Source organism: Oryx dammah, unplaced genomic scaffold, assembly GCF_014754425.2.
Source record: "Oryx dammah isolate SB20612 unplaced genomic scaffold, SCBI_Odam_1.1 HiC_scaffold_2, whole genome shotgun sequence".
Classification (NCBI taxonomy): Eukaryota; Metazoa; Chordata; class Mammalia; order Artiodactyla; family Bovidae; genus Oryx; species Oryx dammah.
This window is the reverse complement of record NW_024070186.1, coordinates 5,783,984-5,804,485: the sequence shown is the minus strand read 5'-3', so window position 1 is coordinate 5,804,485 and position 20,502 is coordinate 5,783,984. Positions and strand designations below refer to the sequence as shown.

General features: G+C 40.5%; 1 protein-coding gene across 1 annotated transcript in view; it reads right to left on the bottom strand.

Moving 5' to 3' along the window:
* COL6A6 (collagen type VI alpha 6 chain) overlaps positions 1-20,502 on the bottom strand; it is a 119,409-nt gene that overhangs the window by 44,035 nt on the left and 54,872 nt on the right. The window contains exons 20-23 of the mRNA XM_040263812.1: positions 19,093-19,128; positions 17,302-17,364; positions 15,642-15,704; positions 3,703-3,765 (exon numbers count right to left, since the gene is read on the bottom strand). Of these exons, the coding sequence (XP_040119746.1) occupies positions 3,703-3,765; positions 15,642-15,704; positions 17,302-17,364; positions 19,093-19,128 (225 nt within the window). The remainder of the gene's footprint in view (positions 1-3,702; positions 3,766-15,641; positions 15,705-17,301; positions 17,365-19,092; positions 19,129-20,502) is intronic.

Below are 20,502 nucleotides of genomic sequence, written 5' to 3'. Positions count from 1 at the left end.
AGTCAAAGAGGAGGCTCTGGACGGTTTTAAAAATTAACAAAGCTGTTCTCTGTGAGGAGCCATACAAATGGTCTGGATGCTGCAGAAACAACTGACTTATTAATCGAGTTTTAATCAAGATAACCAAGATAGCACGACATGACTGGCAAGAGTTTCTGACTTCTGACTAGTAGCACGTCTACTGTGGGTTATAAATCAGTCTCAGCCTCACACTGAGGAAATACAGCTACTTGGGAAAGTTAACATAGGTTTACAAAAGAAGGTTAACTCCTTTTTGTTAAAAAAAAAGCTTTTAAAATCTCAATTTTAAATTTACAGCAATGTTGTGAAGGCAGTATAAAGGGTTCCTATACACACCACATCTAGCCTCACCTATTGTTAACTTCACATTAGTTATATTCATTGGGAATATTTGTCACAACAAACCCATGGCTATTAAATCATTCTTATTAACTAAAAGGAAAGGAAATTTCATTGCACAGTCATGTCTGACTCTGCAATTCCATGGACTGTAGCCGGCCAGGCTCCTCTGTCAGATTCTCCAGGCAAGAAGTCTGGGGTGGGTTGCCATTCCCTTCTCCAGGGGATTTTCCTGACCCAGGGATCGAACCTGGGTATCCTGCATTGCAGGCAGATTCTTTACCAATTGAGCTACTAGGGCAGCCCCAAGTCCATACTTTATTCATATTCCCTTAGTTTTTACCACCAAATCTCCTTTTCCAGTCCCAGGATCCCATGTCTCTGTAGGTTCCTCTGGATGGGGACGGCTTATCTGATTTTCTGGTTTCTGATGATCTTGACAGTTTTGAGGAGTACTGATCACATATTTTGCAGAATGTCCCTCAACTGGAGTTTGATGTTTTCATCATGATTATGCTATGTTTTATGAGTTTGGGGAGAAAAGACCCATAGTGAGAGAAAGTGAAGGGTCCTTCTCACATCAGCAGTCTATCCTATCAACGTGGCGGACACTATTGACCTTGGCCATCTGGCTGAGGAAGGCTTGGCTAAGTTTCTCCACTGTCTCGTTATTCTCCTTTCCCTTTCCAAGAGAGTGGAAGTGTGCGCAGCCCACACTGAAGGAGTGGTTAACTCATTGTTAAGATTAGAAAGACCACACAGTACATGTGAGGGTCCAAATGGGCAAATGTCCACCAACACTGATCCCTGGAGGGATACAGAGACCTGGGCTCCATGGAAGGGTGGCAGAAGACGCCCTGCCTTGCAGACTTCTTTCCAGGGCAGTGGCCCCCAAAGTGCGCTCTGGAAGCCAGCTGCCTCCTGTATACCTAGGGTCCAGATGCCAAAGGAAATTCCTGGGTCCTCTGGTGGTGGAGCCCAGGGACATGCCTTTATAAATAAGCTTCTCTGCTGATTCTCACTCACACTGAAGTGAGGCCATCTGCTTGAAGATAGGGAGATAAAGGAAACCATAAGGCTTGTTCAAGATCACTTTGTTACTGGCTACAGCCAGACACCGGGCCTGGGATAGACTGGTGGGTTGTTGCTCCCCTGGGAACCTGAGCTTAATGGGATAAGACAGGAGTAAGTGTCTGGGGCTCATCTCAGACTTGGAGAACTCGATCCATCTTGAGGTTCCCAAAGGGTTTGGGTTGGCACTGAGGGCACTTGCCTCCCAAATTCTTGCCCCTCCCTTTCAGAAATCTCTCTTACTAACAGTGATATCCTTTGGCACAACTACCCTGCTGCTATCTACCTCCTTGCACATCCCTACACTCTTACCTACATCCACTCTAGGCCCCTCCGTCTCTGTCTACCTCTGTCTTGGTCTCTTCCGTCGCTCCATCATGTCTGCCTTACTGAGATCTCCATCCCATACACACTGTTTAGTCCTATGCAGCTGGCCAACTGCTGCATTGGAATCTATTCTTTGATGCATCTTGGCCGCCAGAAGTGGTGGCTTCTCTAGTCCTTTCCTCCTTCCCTACTTGATGCCAGCGGAGGCTCCCAGCTTCTCCAAGACTCTCCTTCTCAGCATCCAATGTGCTTCTTTCCCCTCCTTTCCAATGATTCCTTTTCTGCCTCCTCTTACCCTTCTTACAGAGTCATCACCAAGAGCCTTTTTTAAGTTCCAGTGAATCTGAAACCTGCATCTTCAATCAGACTCTCTGCTCCACCCGCAGACCAAGGGGTTTCCCTCACCCCTTTGCCCCCTCTGCCTTTCCCACTTCTGGGATGGGGTTCCCACTCAAGTTGGGGGCCCAGAGTCACCCAGCCTGTCCTCTGTGTCTCAGTCTGCTCCTGGGAGAGCTCCGTAGGCCCTTTGTGGGTCCCTCCTGGCCCCACCCTGTTAGGTCACCCACTCACGTTTGTCTTGGAGCCTGTGAGGGGCCAGCACTCCTCCTAGCTTACAATCTCTCCATCTTCAAAATATTCCCACACCGAGTTGCCTGTTTAGAAGCTTCCAAACCTGACTGTGTTCACACGTGCTGATCACAACCTGTAAACAACACTGTACTGGCTGCCTAGTCGGTCAGCACAGACGTTCCTGCCCTGTGATCCCCAGGAGAATTGTCACCCCCAAACACCTGCTTGTGGCGTTTTTCCAGTCCTGTGTTTTCCTTGATTTAGTTCTTCAGTATTTGTTGAAGAAATGTTATTTCTTCAACATTTATTTCTCCAACATTTATTTCTTCAATATTTTGTCAGTAAATTTCCCTGCCCTTTCTCACTCCTTGCCAAACACTACTTATCTTCCAAAGTCTGCTCAAAATCTGTATCCTTCTGATGCCTCTTTTTCCAGTCTGGAAATACTTCTATGAACACTGTGTTTAAATGTCTAGTTCAGTCTCCTATCCCTATGCCATAGGTTCTTGCTCTTATAATTTTATTTCTCTACTTTTGGCTGTGCTGGGTCTTCTTGGCTACCCTGGCGATTCTCTAGCTGCCGCGCACAGGCTGCTCGCTGCAGCGGCTCCTCTCCCTGTGAAGCACGGGCTCTGGGCGTGGGGTCTCAGGAGTGCAGCTCCTGGGCTCTAGAGCACAGGATCAGTAGTCGCAGTGCTCGGGCTTGGTTGCTCTGTGGTGTGTAGGCTGTCCCTGGGTCAGGGGTGGAACCCGTGTCTCCCACATTGGCAGGTGGATTATTCTTCACCTCTGAACCACCAGAGAAGCCCCATCATAGACTCTTGTCTTGAACATTCTCTCAATTTTGTGGGGTTGATTCTATTCAACCCAGAAATTCTTTCATTCAACAGATATTTTCGAAGCACTTATGACATGCCAGGTACTATTCAGAGCTCTAGGGATGCATCAGTGAGCAAAACAAAGACCTCTGCCCCTTCGGAGCTGACGTCAGTCCAGCTGAGGGCCAGCACAGTGACTTTGTCTTTAAAGGTACTCAGCAAATGTTCGTATGAATGGAGGGTAGAAATGAAAGAAGAGAAGGAAGGGGTGGGAGTGGAGAAAGCAGGAAGGGCTGTCCTAGAAGAGTCCCCCTTCCCCGAGATTCTCAGATTGGGTGGAGCCCCTCATGAGCTGCGGCTGAGCTGGATTCCCTGACCTCATCTGGGTCCACACCCACGTCCTTAGATGTTGCTGGCTGTCTAAGAATCAAGCCAGGGTAGAGGGGCAATGAGATATGTTCTCTTCTGTGTTGAAAGGGCTTTGGCTAATGTAACCAGACACATTTCCCTTGAGAAGAAAACTTCAGCTTTCATGGGTATAAAGAATGAGACCTACTTTATTTCCTTGGCTTCCCAAACGGCCTTGACTCCCTGCCTCTCCTGCTGGTCCTGGAAGCCCCTGAAATAAAAGAAGGATTGCAAATATAGCAGAACATAAAGCAACTTTCCTTGAAACCCTCTGTATCTCTTCTAAGAGGAAAATGAACCACAGATGGAGAAAGAGTTACAGCTTTATTGACTCCCGCTCTGGAAAAAAGTACCACAACTGTCAAATGAAGACCAGTAAATAAAAGAAAATTAATAAAGTAATTCAGACCAGATGTTGCCTAAATGACTGTGTTTCCCGGGAGTCTTCTCTTCCAAAGAGATTTTGGGTTCTCAGTGTTTTGCGCTTAGAGCAGAAGTTGTCAAAATGTCTAACATTTGAAGAAGGCATTCCAGATGACATTCGCCTAGAACTGTATTCTTCCTCGTTCCGAAAAAGTGTGTTGTTGTTGTTAAGGTAAACTTATCTTTGTTTGCAAATAATATGATTAGTATGATAGAAAACTCAAGAAACTTTACTAAATATAATTAACACTCATAAGACATGTTCAGGTGGTACAAGATAAACATTCTGACATTTTTTTTCTCTTAGATAAATCAGAAGAGTAAACCTAAATAAATTTCCATTTACCAAGAAGAGAAAAAAAAACTGCAAAATACTCAGGATAAATTTAACAAGAAATATAAAAGATCTACATAAATAAAGTTTTAAGATTTTATTGACAAACATAATAGCAAAACAAACCAATAAGCATACTCTGTGTCAATATGGAGAATCTATTTGATGTGATAGAAGTCTCTCCAGTATTCTAGAAAGCATGCATGCTTTCTTTTTTTTTAATTAATTTATTTATTTTAATTGGAGGATAATTACTTTATAATATTGTGGTTTTTGCCATGCATTGGCATGAATCACCCATGGGTGCACATGTGCCCCGTCCTGAACCCCCTCCCCCCTCCCACCCCACACCATCCCTCAGGGTTGTCCCAGTGCACCGGCTTTGAGCGCCCTGCTTCATGCATTGAATTTGCCCTGCTCATCTGTTTTACATATGGTAATATACATGCTTCAGTGCTATTCTCTCAAATCATCCCATCCTCGCCTTCTCCCACTGAGTCCAAAAGTCTGTTCTTTGCATCTGTGTCTCTTTTGCTGCCTTGCATATAGGATCATCATTACTATTGCTCTAAATTCCATATATAGGCATTAATATACTGTATTTGTTTTTTTCTTTCTGAATTACCTCACTCTGTATAATAGGCTCCAGTTTCATCCACCTCATTAGAACTGACTCAAATGTGTTCTTTTTTATAGGTGAGTGATAGTCCATTGTGTATATGTACCACAACTTGCTTACCCATTCGTCTGCTGATGGACATCTAGGTTGCTTCCATGTCCTAGCTATCGTAAACAATGAGCATTGGGGTACTCATGTCTCTTTCAATTCTGGTTTCCTCCGTGTGTATGCCCAGCAGAGGAATTGCTGGGTCATATGGCAGTTCTCTTTCCAGTTTTTTTAAGGAAGCTCCACACTGTTCTCCATAGTGGCTGTGCTAGTTTGCATTCCCACCAACAGTGTAAGAGAAATATATAGTGGAGAAAAAGAAAATCTCTTTAACAAATGGTGCTGGGAAAACTGGTCAACCATGTGTAAAAGGATGAAGCTAGAACACTTTCTAACATCTTACACAAAAATAAACTCAAAATGGATTAAAGATCTAAATGTAAGACCAGAAACTATAAAACTCTTAGAGGAAAACATAGGCAGAACACCCTCTGACATAAATCACAGCAAGATCCTTTATGATCCACCTCCCAGTGTAATGGAAAAAAATCCAAAAATAAACAAATGGGATCTAGTTAAACTTAGAAACTTTTGCACAATGAAGGAAACTAGGTGAACAACATCTAGTTGTTAAGGTGAAAAGAGAAAATGACAGCAAATGCAGGAACTGACAAAGGACTAATCTCCAAAATATACAAGCAGCTCATGCGGCTCAATACCAGAAAAATGAACAACCCACTCAGAGTGGGCCAAAGGACTGAACAGACATTCTCCAAAGAAGACATACAGATGGCTGACAAACACATGAAAAGATGTTCAACATCACTTCTTATTAAGGAAATGCAAATCAAAACCATAATGGGGTATCACCTCACGCCGGTCAGAATGACTGCCATCAAAAAGTCCCCAAACAATAAAGGCTGGAGCGGGTGTGGAGAAAGCATACATTGTTGGACCAGCTTTAGAGCGAAACGTTCAAAGATCCCAAGCAGCCCAACTGCCTTCCTATGTTATTGACACTTGAGATTGAACTTCGGGATTTCCAAACATATGGCAACAGAAATCTCTTTTGGTTAAACTGTTTACAGGTACTTGTAAATAATCCAAACACCAGTGAATTGAAGTCATTTTCCCATTTTTTTTTTGCCATGGCTACTATAATTTAAAAATAAACAAACCAAATCTGTGTAATAAGCATGATACTAAGTTAATTTTGTTCAAGATGAAAAAACTAACATTAACTTTTCATTATTTAAAAAATTAAAGATTTGATAAGATGGACATAAAAAATTTCCTAATAGGAAAGACTGCTGAACAACGAATTCATTTCTAGGGAAGACAATAATAATTTTCCTACAACCCCAAAACAGGGAGAGTCTCAATTTCTTCACCCTCTATGGCTCTTATTCCTTTCCCTTCTAACTTTTACTTCCATTGCTGCACGGAATTCCCATGACCTGTGTGTTCAATCCAGTTGACTTTATAATGTTATCTTATTCGAATTTAATACTGTGTTCTTTGAAGCTTTTCCATTAACGTTTGTAACACCCAGTTACCATGGTTTTCCTGTCTCCTCTCTGGTTCCTTCTCAGTAACCACTGAAGACTCCCTGTCTATTGGCCTCATAAATCTCCATGTACCCAGGGCTCCTCTGACCTTATTTTTTTACTTCATCTGCTATTCCTGAGGGACAGCCCCATAGATTCACAAACCACTTCCATAAAATGATCCTAAATATATGATTCTGGTCCAAACCACTCAACTGGCCAGCAGATTCATCTATTAAGATGCCTATTGGGTATTTCTGTTAATCCAGTATTCTTGCCTGGAAAATCCCATGGATGGGGGATCCCTGGTGGGCTGCAGTCCATGGGGTTGCAAAGAGTTGGGAACAACTCAGCAACTAACAGTTGGATATTTCATAAAAATTGATCACCAGAGATAGTTATATTCACCACCAGTCACGCTCAGTCCTTTTCATAAGGAATGGTGCCAGGCTGACTTCCCTTGAAACCCAGGTCAGAAGCCTAAGAACCATCCTAGACCCCTCCCTCCAGATCATCTTTCAAAGCCATTCAGCCACAAGTCCTACAGATTCTATTTCATTTCTCTGTCCATCTCGCTTCCATTCCCAAGGCCATCACCTACTTTCAGGTCCTTCTTGAATTCTCGCCCCAATTCCCAGCTTCCCTAAATGTAGCCTGGCCTTGCTCTAATCCATTCTCCTTTCTTTCTCCCTTTTGATTTAAAATGTCAGGCTGACGACGCTCTCACTTTGTCTGACATTCTGAATTCTAAGTAGGTTTCACAGTAAAGCTGAAGGTCTTTATTGACGTTTGAAATTCCTCCAAATGTGACTACTGCACACTTGTGCATTCATCCGTCACTCTAGGGTCATGCTCGTCAAACCACGTGAAGTTCTCAAACTCTTCTTGTCTTATGGCTCCACACTTGGGCAAGTTGTTACTTTAGCTGTTCCATTTTCTGTCTAGGGAGAGGTACAATCTTCCTTTCCTGAAAAATCTTATTTTTAGCATCACTTTTTCAGGAAGATCTGAATCCCCTGGATGAATTGGACCTCATAACTGTCCCACAGATTCTTCTACTCTGTATGTAGTTGTTCATTTATTTCTCTCCTCCACTAGATGCCAGCCTGGACACTCCTTGAAGGAAGGGACATGTCTTACTGACTTTGTATTTCTGGAACTTAGTATTGTATGTAGACCCAATTGGTCCACCCATCCATGCCTCTATCCATCCATCCACTTATCCAAGAATGGTCCCCAAGAGGGATGAAATAATGTGCTTCCCTTGTTGGTTTTCCATATGAAATTTGTATGTATTTCACATGTACATGAAACATACTTCTAAAGTAGAATTTTTATTTTTCCTTGACAATAGGGATATTTTGGAAGTCTTTTTTAAGAGCTCATTTTTTGTGTGTTTCCCCTAGACATAAAGAGCTCTATGAGACAAAGCAGACTTCTCAGAGCTACTCAGGTATAGTCCCTATAAGCACACACAAGCACAATGGGAGATTATCCTGTTTGAAAGTCATTCAAAGTAAAAGATTTCTTGGATGGATGAATGGATGGATGGATGGGTGGAAATGGACAGATTTGTAATGAGAACACCAGAAAACCTGATGCTATTTCCTGGGCCAGATCACACACACTGGGGTCTGTGACTGCTTGAGTGGGGCTCAAGCTTCATTGGATTGGTACCCAGAAATCTCACCTAATCAAATACTGCTGATTGTAAAAGGGACATGTTTCTAAAGGCAAGAAGGAAAATTCCCTGTGACTCCCAAGATATTGAGTCAAAAAGCTGACTCGATCCGAGATGAAGAGCAGCTGTGGAGAATAAAGAGGCGCCCGGAGCATCAGGCCACTGGACATGAGTTGGAGCAAGCTCTGAGAGCTGGTGCTGGACAAGGAAGTTTGTTGTGCTGAAGTCCATGGGGTTGCAAAGAGTTGGACACGACTGAGAGAACTAAACTGAACTGAAAAGGAAAGGACATTGGTTAGAGGTCAAATCTCCATCGGGTTTGCTGTAAGCTTGGACTTTTATTGAGCATTTATTTTGGGCAAGGCATTGTACTGAGATGAATATATTCTTTGCGGCTCCATGGACTGTACCCCTCCAGGCTCTTCTGTCCATGGAATTCTCTAGGCAAGAATACTGGAGTGGGTAGCCATTCCCTTCAGGATATTTATATATAGACGTATTCAGTCCTTACAACAGTACAGTGAGATACATGTTTCTAACACCATTTTGCCAGTTAAAAACAGATTCTCAAAGCATTTAACCCCAAATCACTCAGTTAATAAGAGGATGAGATGGGAACTGAACTCAATCTGTCTCTAGAGACTGAACTCCCAGCCACCCTGAGGCCCATGTTTTAGATAGGATTTCAAAACTCTGACTGTATATGTACCATCTGAGATTGGAGTTTTAAAAACGTGAATCTCCAAACTTGATGCAGGAGGCTGGGGCAGATCTAACCTCCAACATGGGCGATCTAACAGGTTAGAGAGATCTAACCTCCAACTCTGACAGAGAGTCTTTGGCAATCACAACTGCTTAAGTGAGGATAGAAAGGAGATGCTTAGAGCTTAAATGTTGTTTTTTCTTTTTTTAATGTCTTAGGTAGCATCTTATCAGAAAGGGTTCCACTAGGAGTTTGGGATAAATGGTTGGGACGCTGCCAAGAACATGTTGACTTTGGACAGGCTATGACAGGCAGGGGCAGAAGACGTGGGTCCTTTCCACACTGAAAAGAAATCCGTCTCACTATTTTTATGGGGGTAAAATTCTTTCTACACTCACAACCAGCAGATATCAGGCCGGGATGGAATACCTCAAGGAGATAAAATTCTCAACTTCTGGAAGAGCCAGATATGAGCTAAGTCTGAGAAAATGAAAATCAAGAGACCAGCAAGGGGAGGGTTAATGTAAGAACAAACGCTGAGACACGTGAGAAGATGCTCACCTGGACAGTTCTAGTCTAGGAGATGGCCCCCGCGCTCAGCTGCTGATCTTTCTTGGTATACCCTACACTCTTCTGTATTCTGATCTTTCTTGGTACACCCTACACTCTTTGTATTCTGATCTTTCTTGGTATACCCCACACTCCATCCACATCGAACCATTTATGGCTTCCCAGATTCACCTTGATCTCTCCTTGTACAACATGGTTCCTTTCCCATGCCTGCCTCTCCCTCCGTCACCTGGAAAACACCACCTTATCCTATAAGAGCTAAGCCACTGTCCTCCTTAAACTCCACCCTCTCTCCCGCCGCTCCATCCCCTGGGTATAATTCTATTTTAACATTCAGCATGTCACCTCTCAACGATGTGTTTGCACGAGTTTCCTCTATGAGATTGGGAGCATCTGAGGCTAGGGTCTGTGTTTATCTCAGCCTTTATTTCACTATCGGGCCTGACCCACGGGAAGTGTGTGTCAGTGCTTGTTCATCAAGTGAGTGAAAGAAATGGTCGATGATCTGACCTAGATTACACAGACTGGTGAAATTCAACCATTGCGAGACAGATTATGTACTGACATAGAGGTACTACTATTACGGCCTTGCTTGGATGGGCATTAGCGTGCCTTGGGTATAGAATGTACCTGTGGATAATGTTGATACAATATGGTAGTAACAAACATTTATATGATGCTTATTGTAATGCAGGCATCATTCTAAATTCCTATATATATTAAACCATTTAACTTTCACAACAATCCAATGTGGTATTATAACTATTATCATTATATAATTATAATAGCTATTATTACTATTCTCATTTTGCATCTGGGAAAGTTGAGGCACAGAGAGGTTAAATAAATTACCCAAGGCTACACAACTAAGAAGGTACGAGTCTGGTGATCTAACCCAGGCAGCTTGGCTCCAGACTCTGTGCCCTTGACTACTATGCTAGGCTTTGTAAAAGCTACAGTAGAAATTACATTTTGTATTCCAAATTTGCACTGGATAATCTCAACCTTCCTCGATATTTCATATGATGCTAGTGATTATCTCACTAATAAGTCTAAGTATTCAAGGAATAGTGCCAGTTCTAACTGGAATTAGTATTTTGCATCTATTTTCCATTTCTTTTCTAGGCATTGGTTACATTAGCAAAGGGCTTAAAAGTAAACCAAACAAGAAGGGAACAAAGGAAGGTACAAAAGCATATGCCATTCCTTTCAAAGTTCTTTCTTCTTTTTCATTATGCTATGGACTGTATTTCTTTTATCACATATTCCTGACTGCATTAGCTTGTTTGATTTATGCAGAATGCTTCAACAGTGCATAAATTAAGTCCGCAGGACACAATCAACAAAAATCACATCCCTTTTTCTAACTGTATATCCTAAGAAAAGCTTCAAAAGACTGCAGTTAGAAAACACTCATGTACTTCCATTTGAGACGCTGGTCCTTGTGCTGTAAAACATTGTGAAGCCCGTGTCGGTGGATTTATAGAGCCAATAAAGAATAACTTTCTCTTGTTATTGGATTGTTTGTCTCCCGTGGTTTTCCTCTGAAAGCAATAATTTTGAGATCCAGTTCATCACATCCTAAGCATAGAAAATTTTATACATTTTGAAATGGTGTTTTCACCGTGTTGACAAGGGTGTTTTAAGAAAAGCAAAGAAAGAAAGGAACCATACTTTCCAGGCAGATAAACAGAAGAGCTCAGCTAGAGGGAGGTGGTGCCTTTTGACTAACTGGCAATGCCAAGAGGCTGTATGATTTATGATATGGCCAGTCCTGCCAAGGCGAGGTTAAGGGGCACCCAGTAGAAGTATGCTACATGGCAAATGAAATACCTTATTTGAGTAATAGCCTCTTGGATAAAATTTTGGATTCTAGAGCAAGGGAATTATCAAGCTCTGGATTTCAACCAATCTACCTCTCAATATTTCACATAAACAGATGATATAATCGCCACATATATATATTTCCTTTGGCACTTACTGTTATTTTAAAATCCCAATTTGTGGTGCCAGCAAGCTTTTTTAGATTCAAGGATGTGAATGCAAAAGAGTTACTTTTCATTAGTTTCGTTCTACATGAAATTTTAAGGTTTTCATGCTTTTCGAAGGGGCACATTCATCAAAATTAGGAACAAATATCATTATGAACAGTAATTAATATGCTTTTAAATATTGTGTCATTAGATACACATTCACGCAAAGAGGTTCTTAAAATTTTTGAAGATGAACATATCCACTTAAATGTTGGACCACTGCCCAGTTTAACTAATGGACACGAAGTAATGGATTTGCTTTATCCTCATGTGAGCCCTGAGCACAAGTCCCCACTGAGAATCATTCATTCATTTAATAGTTGATTCATTATACAAATATGCATTCATTCTGTTGTGGGGCAGGGACAAGGTCTGGGCTCTGGGACAAGGTCCTAGCTCTCCCAGAGCTTCCACTTTAGAAGGAAAGACAAAGAGCTAGTCCAGTTCAGTTCAGTCGCTCAGTCATGTCCAGCTTTTTGCAACCCCATGGACTGCAGCATGCCAGGCTTCCCTGTCCATCACCAACTCCTGAAGCTTGCTCAAACTCATGTCCATCAAGTCGGTGATGCCAGCCAAATATCTCATCCTTTGTCATCCCCTTCTCCTCCTGGCTTCAGTCTTTCCCAGAATCAGGGTCTTTTCCAATGAGTCAGTTCTTCCCATCAGGTGGCCAAGGTATTGGAGTTTCAGCTTCAGCTTCAGTGCTTCCAATGAATATTCAGGGTTGATTTCCTTTAGGATGGACTGGTTAGATCTCCTTGCAGCCCAAGGGACTATCAAGAGTCTTCTCCAACAGCGCAGTTCAAAAGCATCAGTTCTTCTGCACTCAGCCTTCTTTATAGTCCAACTCTCACATCCATACATGACTACTGGAAAAACCATAACTTTGACTATATGGACCTTTGCCGTCAAAGTAATGTCTCTGCTTTTTAATATGCTATCTAGGTTGGTCATAGCTTTTCTTCCAAGAAGCAAGTGTCTTTTAATTTCATGGCTGCAGTCACCATCTGCGGTGATTTTGGAGCCCAAGAAAATAAAGTCTGTCACTGTTTCCATTGTTTCCCCATTTATCTGCCATGAAGTGATGGGACCGGATGCCATGATCTCAGTTTTCTGAATGCTGAATTTTAAGCCAATTTTTTCACTCTCCTCTTTCATGTTCATTAAGTTGCTCTTTACTTCCTCTTCACTTTCTGCCATAAGGGTGGTGTCATCTGCATATCTGAGGTTATTGATATTTCTTCCGGCAATCTTGATTCCAGCTTGTGCTTCATCCAGCCCAGAATTTCACATGATGTACTCTGTATATAAGTTAAATAAGCAGAGTGACAATATACAGCCTTGATGTACTCCTTTCCCAACTTGGAACCAGTCTATATTTCCATGTCTGGTTCTAACTGTTGCTTCTTGACCTACAGATTTCTCAGGAGGCAGGTAAGGTGGTCTGGTATTCCCATCTCTTGAAGAATTTTCCAGTTTTTTGTGATACACACAAAGGCATTAATGTAATCAATGAAGCAGAAGTAGATGTTTTTCTGGAACTCTCTTGCTTTATCTATGATCCAATAGATGCTAGCAATTTGATCTCTGGTTCCGCTGCCTTTTCTAAATCCAGCTTGAACATCTGGAAATTCTCAGTTCACACACTGTTGAAGTCTCACTTGGAGAATTTTGAACATTACTTTGCTAGTATGTGAGATCAGCACAATTGTGTGGTAGTTTGAACATTCTTTGACAATGTCTTTCTTTGGGATTGGAATGAAAACTGACCTTTTCCAGTCCTGTGGCCACTGCTGAGTTTTCCAAACTTGCTGGCATATTGAGTGCAACACTTTCACAGAATCATCTTTCAGGATTTGAAATAGCTCAACTGGAATTCCATCACCTCCACTAGCTTTGTCTGTAGTGATGCTTTCTAAGGCCCACTTGACTTCACATTCCATGATGTCTGGCTCTAGGTGAATGATCACATCATCGTGATTATCTGGGTCATGAAGATTTTTTTTGTACAGTTCTTCTGTGTATTCTTGCCACCTCTTCTTAATATCTTCTGTTTCTGTTAGGTCCATTCTGTTTCTGTCCTTTATTGAGCCCATCTTTGCATGAAATGTTCCCTTGGTATCTCTAATTTTCTTGAAGAGATCTCTAGTCTTTCCCATTCTGTTGTTTTCCTCTGTTTCCTTGCATTGATCACAGGAAGGCTTTCTTATCTCTCCTTGCTATTCTTTGGAATTCTGCATTCAAATAGATGTATCTTTCCTTTTCGCCTTTGCCTTTTGCTTGTCTTCTTTTCTCAGCTATTTGTAAGCCCTCCTCAGGCAACCATTTTGACTTTTTGCATTTCTTCTTCTTGGGGATGGTTTTGATCACTGCCTCCTAAACAATGTTACAAACCTCCTTCCATAGTTCTTCAGGCACACTGGCTATCAGATCTAATCCCTTGAATCTACTCATCACTTCCACTGTATAATCCTAAGGGATTTGACTTAGGTCGTACTGAATGGCCTAGGGGTTTTCCCCACTTTCTTCAATTTAAGCGTGAATTTGCAACATGGAGTTCATGATCTGAGCCACAGTCAGTTCCTGGTCTTATTTTTGCTGACTGTATAGAGCTTCTCCATCTTTGGCTGGAAAGAATGTAATTTGTCTGATTTTGGTACTTAGCATTTGGTGATGTTGATGTGTAGAGTTGTCTCTTGTGTTGTTGGAAGAGGGTGTTTGCTATGACCAGTGCATTTTCTTGGCAAAACTCTGTTAGCCTTTGCTCTGCTTCATTCTATACTCCAAGGCCAAGCTTGCCTGTTACTCCAGGTATCTCTTGACTTCCTACTTTTGCATTCAAGCCCTCTATGATGAAAAGAACATCTTTTGGGGGGTTAGTTCTGGAAGGTCTTGCAGATCTCCTCAGAACCATTCAGCTTCAGCTTCTTGGGCATTGGTGGTTGGGACATAGACTTGGATCACTGTGATGCTGAGTGTTTTGCTTTGGAAAGGAACAGAGATCATTCTGTCATTTTTGAGATTGCATTCAAGTACTGCATTCTGAAGGAGATCAGCCCTGGGATTTCTTTGGAAGGAATGATGCTAAAGCTGAAACTCCAGTACTTTGGCCACCTCATGCAAAGAGTTGACTCATTGGAAAAGACTCTGATGCTGGGAGGGATTGAGGGCAGGAGGAGAAGGGGACGACTGAGGATGAGATGGCTGGATGGCATCACTGACACGATGGACGCGAGTCTGAGTGAACTCCAGGCGTTGGTGATGGACAGGGGGGCCTGGCGTGCTGCGATTGATGGGGTCGCAAAGAGTCAGATACAACTGAGCAACTGAACTGAACTGAACTGAATTGCATTTCAGACTCCGTTGTTGACTATGATGGCTACTCCATTTCTTCTAAGGCATTCTTGCCCACAGTAGTAGATATAATGGTCATATGGATTAAATTTGCCCATTTCAGAAATAGCTAAGCTAAGAAAATATAGTCTATGATAGCAGGTAGGAGACTTACTACTCAAAGTGTGGTCTAGGGACCAGCAGCATTGGCATCACCTAGGAGCTTGTTGGAAACGTAGCATCTCAAGCCCCATCTCACAGCTGCTCAACCAGAATCTGCAGTTTAAGTTCTTTATGTTTGTTCACTGTCTTGAGGGTGAAGAAGTGTTTATGCTGGACAGTCACTTCCAATACTGGGTGTATATGTTAGAACCACCTGAGGAGAATTTGGATTTAAGTGGTCTGGAGAGGGTGTTTTACAGTCCTCCCAGGAGATTTTTATGTGTGGTTAGCTGAGGACCACTGAAGTAGTTTGTATTCTGAGTGCAAGGGTAAGCCTCTGAGGACTGCGATTAGTGAGTCATGTGACCTGATTTACATAAAGAAGGAATTCTCAAGGTCACAGTAATGGCTGAGCTGTCATCTTTCGCCTCTGTGTCTGACATAATGACACCCACTCTGCAAGGTAGTGACCAGAACATGATGCGGCCACCATATTGAGCGCCAAGGTCAAACCTCATACATTTTGCTGGTTCACAGGCAGTAGATAACTCCGTCTGAGGAGAGGCAACCACAAGGACATCCACATGCAAGCCAAGATCAGAGCCAGATGCAGTCACTGTCTCTCATTACATACCTGGGGACCTTTACTTCCCAGACTTCCTTTTTCTCCTTTCATACCAGCTTCTCCTCTTGGACCCTACATATAGAGAATTAACATTATTTTCTCCCAAAAAGAGAACATTAACTTAAATATTAAAAATGGAAATGCTAAGTCAGTAATGTGGACAGAAATTGAAAAGAAAACTCCATTCATGCCTTTGGTTCTGTCTTGATCAGTCGAATTCTCCTTCTCTCCAAGGCATAAGGATCCAATCTAGTGTCTAAATGGCTTGGCATTTTTAGTTAAAGTGAAGAAACACTGAACAGCTCAATTTTCCAGTATTGCCTTATAATTATTCTAAAGGATCTTTGTACTAAAGTTCATGTATCTGTTAGTTTAAAAGTAATTTTTACTTATGTAAATCTGAAACTGGAATAATTAAGTGGATTTTCTATTTAATAACCACACTACAGATTCGTCATAAATAAGACTTAGCACACTGTAAGACAAGATTTAGATAATTGTACATCTGGAGTATTATGTTTTCTATTAATTTTGGATCCCATATGTTATGCAGAGAAATCTTCATACCGTGTTTGGCTTTTGCATCTCATTTTAAATTATGTCATAAAAAAGCAACTGCCTATAAAATGGATGAGGAGATGTAGTATTACTTGTTTAGCATGAAATAAAGCCAGCCAATCTATTGAAATGATTCCCTACAATCCCAGTGGCAAATATTTCTCACTTGAAGGTAAGAAAAGTGAACATTTCTCAGCTGCCAAGTAAGACAAACAAAAGCTAGAAAGCAGTAAGAGGTCTAAGGGGTAGACTGTTTACTGCTCTGAAATGTGGATTAACTTTCTCCTCTGATGTTTAAGGATATATTGCCCAACTTCCATGCAGTAAGCTGACAACATATAAAAGTTACTTCCTTTTTAAATTTTGTTAGCTACATAGATTACAACCTTGAAAACCTGCAGGATCATTGCTGTCCTGTATTTGCCAAAGATTAAATTTACTTCTCAAGATTTCAAAAGTAAAAGTTTAGAGAGAAAAAAATATTTTAACTTTCTTATTCCTGACCTTTGTTCAGCATTTCTGAGGACTTCCCTTCCCTTCTCATGATTGCTTTAGGCTACATTTTGCTCTTTCTGGCATGTTTCCTTACCCCTCATGTAACCAGTGTTAAGAGCCAACCATGGCTTGTTCTTTGCAAAGGAAAAAGTGCTTGAGGCAGCTCCCTAGAGAAGTGAGCTAGAAAGATGACTATACATCACCCCCACTGAAGACCTCAGCTGTATTCTTTGCTAGGGGAGAGCCAGTTTTTCTACATTACAGGCATCCAGTTACACAGCTAAATTGACCAAAATTCCCAGTTTTGAGGCCCAGCATTTTATTTGGCTCAAGGTCTCCCTAGGATTCACTAGTCAGCCTGGACCATTGTGCAGGGACTTCTGCCCAGACTTCATTTCCTTTTCACCTCCTGACTGGGAAAAACTCTTTATAAATATTGTAAGTTCATGTATATCACCAACATGTACAAACGCTGTACAAGTCAAGACAGTGTTGCTTCCTTAACTTCATTACTCTGAAAACACTTGAAACATCTGTACTTCTGCAAGGAGGTTGTATTCTATAAGGGTCAGATTCTTCCTTCTGTTCTCATAGCCTGATTAGTCTTGTTACGTACCTGAGGGCCCTTAAGCCCCAGTGACCCTGCAAGTCCATCTGGACCTGGGAGGCCTGGTTTCCCCTACGGGGAGGGAGAATCAAACTGTTAACATTATTTTCTGAGAAACTTTGTCTTCTTTATGTGCAAGTTTCTAAATACTTTTTCAATCATAATGGCAATGCAGGATCTTTGCAAAATAAATGTAAATACAAGAAGGGAAACAAAAATCTTCTATCATCTCATCAAGGGGAGATAACCGCAGCTTAGTATGTTGGTGTAGTTACTTTCATTCTTCATACACCTCATGTGTGTGTACATACATGCACACACAAACACATACACACTCCCTTCTTTGCTTGTAACACTGGTTATATACTGTACCAAACTTGGGTGTTGAACTAAAAAAAACTCACAATTCACTTCACATTTTTTTAAAAGATCTCCATGCATCTATCTTACATTATATTTATATTCAAATATTTAAATATCTAGGGATCAAAAGTTGAGCATTCCGTTCACATTGCCTTTGTACTGTGTCACAGATAAGAATTTCAAATAAGATTAAAATATTTAATTTAGACAATTGGATAGCCGACATTTATGTCTCAGTGGTTACACAGTTAGATGAGATTAACCGTCCCTCACTGGTGCCTTTTCCTAGAAACAATAAAGAGGAAATTTCTCAACACTTTCTCTCCCCAATCTCATCTCATTCACTTCATGCTATTTTTTTTGGGTGGGGGGGTGGGATTTGCTATCCATTTTGTTGCAATCTAACCTTGAAAAGTAGGTGTGTATGTGGGTGTGTGTGTAGCATCTGTGGATAGTAAATTCTTAGTCTTTGTCTACCTGGAAATGTCTTATAATCACTCATAGTATAGCTAGGTATAAAATTGTAGGTTATTTTTCTTCTGCACTTGGAAAACATTACTTTGTTGTTTTTGGCAAGTATTATGTTGAGCAGAAGCCTGCTGCAATTCTAATTGGTTATTCCTTTCATGGGTAAAAATGTGTTTTCTCTCTGGTAGTGTTTGCGAGGTTTCCTTAACATGCTAGAGTTTTACCATGATGTGATTGTGAATGGATTTATTATTTATCCTTATCATATTTTCAATCTGAGGATGTGTGATTCTTCAATTTTGTAAAACTCTAAATCCCTACTCTTTTATAAATATTGTAAGTTCATGTATAATATATCACCAACATGTACAAAGGGGACATGATATGACAGCTGGTATGGTCAACTTTTGAACAAAACATTCAGATTATCCAATTTGTATTAAGGTTTTATTGTGCTCTCTTGGTTAAAAGGGGTTTATGCAAATTATGAATAAGGTTTCAGAGTTAACTGAACAAAAATTTGAAAGAAAGGGGTGTGTGTGTAGCATCTGTGGATAGTAAATTCTTGGTCTTTGTCTATCTGGAATGTCTTATAATCACTCACAGTACAGCTAGGCATAAAATTGTAGGTTATTTTTCTGAAAACAACCTGAATTACTAGAGTTTGTATTTGAAATCCAAACAAAGTTAAATTTAATACTAATTGGGCCAAGTATTGTTTCTTATCTTTAATATTTAGAGTTTTTTTAAATCAAAATGCCCATATTTAATTGTCTCTAAAGATTTGAGTTCTTTAAGTTATAGCCTAAAAGTTTTCCCAAATTTGATTCCACAACCAATATTATCAAAAAGCAAAATAAATTTAGACTTTCCAAAGGCTTTGTTCAGGCTCCTTGACTGGACACACATTGTTTATCATTGGAATTTTAGAAAATAAAAAAATAAAAAATAAAAAAAAGATCTCTGTACCTGTGGGCCTGTATGTCCCCTCTGGCCATGAGCTGCCTACAATAGGGGAAAAAGTAGATATCATTAACCCTGAAAAATTATTTTTAAAGTTTAACTGAAATTAATAACAGACCCCTTGGGGAATTGACACTAAAACAAAAAGTTACCACATATTGCTTTAAATTACTGACTGCACCATGAAAGCAAAATATTGCCAACTCTGAATTTCTATCCTAGGTCAATAGATGAATAAAGCCATAGACAATGTAAATCTATACATACTTGTTGGAACAGATTGGGTCAGTAATTCATCCTCTACTAAATTACTACTAGAACTTAGCATAAGCACCAAAATTGGCTGACTCAAATTGTATTTTTCACTTTTCCAGAGTGCTACCAAGTAAGCCAGCAATTAAGTGTAGAAATGGCCAAAAGGCAGGAAGCCAGAGGAAACACTCGGATAATTCATCAATATTATTATAGATTGACTTCAGAAGTGAATGATAGCAGAACTAAGTTTATCCCTCTTCCCCTTCAAGAATTCAGATATGCTTATCTGTCAAAAATGAAAGATCAACTTAAGCACTCAAGATTACTTAATTTAGTATGTTAACAAAATACTTGATCAGAAAAAATGGCTAGACTAAATGGAATTTTCCTGCTACTCTCATATATAATGTGAAAATCTGAGTATTTCTAGATCAATATTTCATAAATCTGGGAATCAAGAGATAAAGACATTTTATTGTCTAACTCAGATTATAGCATGACTGATATCCAGGATTTGTAAAATCAGACATTTTTGTAATGGAAACTTATTTGAGATAGTCAAGTCAGATTTCTTTCTTTTTTTTTTTATAATTTATTTATTGAGATAGAATTCACATATCGAACACACACTCTTAAAGCATACAATTCAATAATTTTTAGTATTTTGCAGAATATGTGAGGCTGGTCTTGAAATTTTTAAATTCTTCTAATTATGTTTCAGTGAAAATCTCTTGTTATTTAGGAAAGAGACTATGTGTCTGGGATATGATTAGAGGCCTATTTCTTTAACACCAAATGATGACTGTCAAAATGTCCATATCAGAGGGATGAAGAGCAGTTTTCTCTACTCCTTTCACACAAGGGTTTATCTTTTCTGGTTCAATTCACAGCAGTTTCATTCAGAAAAATATCTATCCAACATCTACTATCCACAAAGTATATAGGATGGGAACTGTAGTATCATAAAGGTGACATAGAGTTCTTGACCTCAGAAGGTCCTCACCCCTTGGGTTAGTGGGGAGGAGATGAATACTACAAATATTTACAAGGCAGAATATATCAGATGCCATAAGAAAGGGGAAGACAGAAATATGGGTTTCTCCCAATTGAAAAATGACTTAATAGACATTTCTCCAAAGAAGAAAAACAGATGGCCAACAG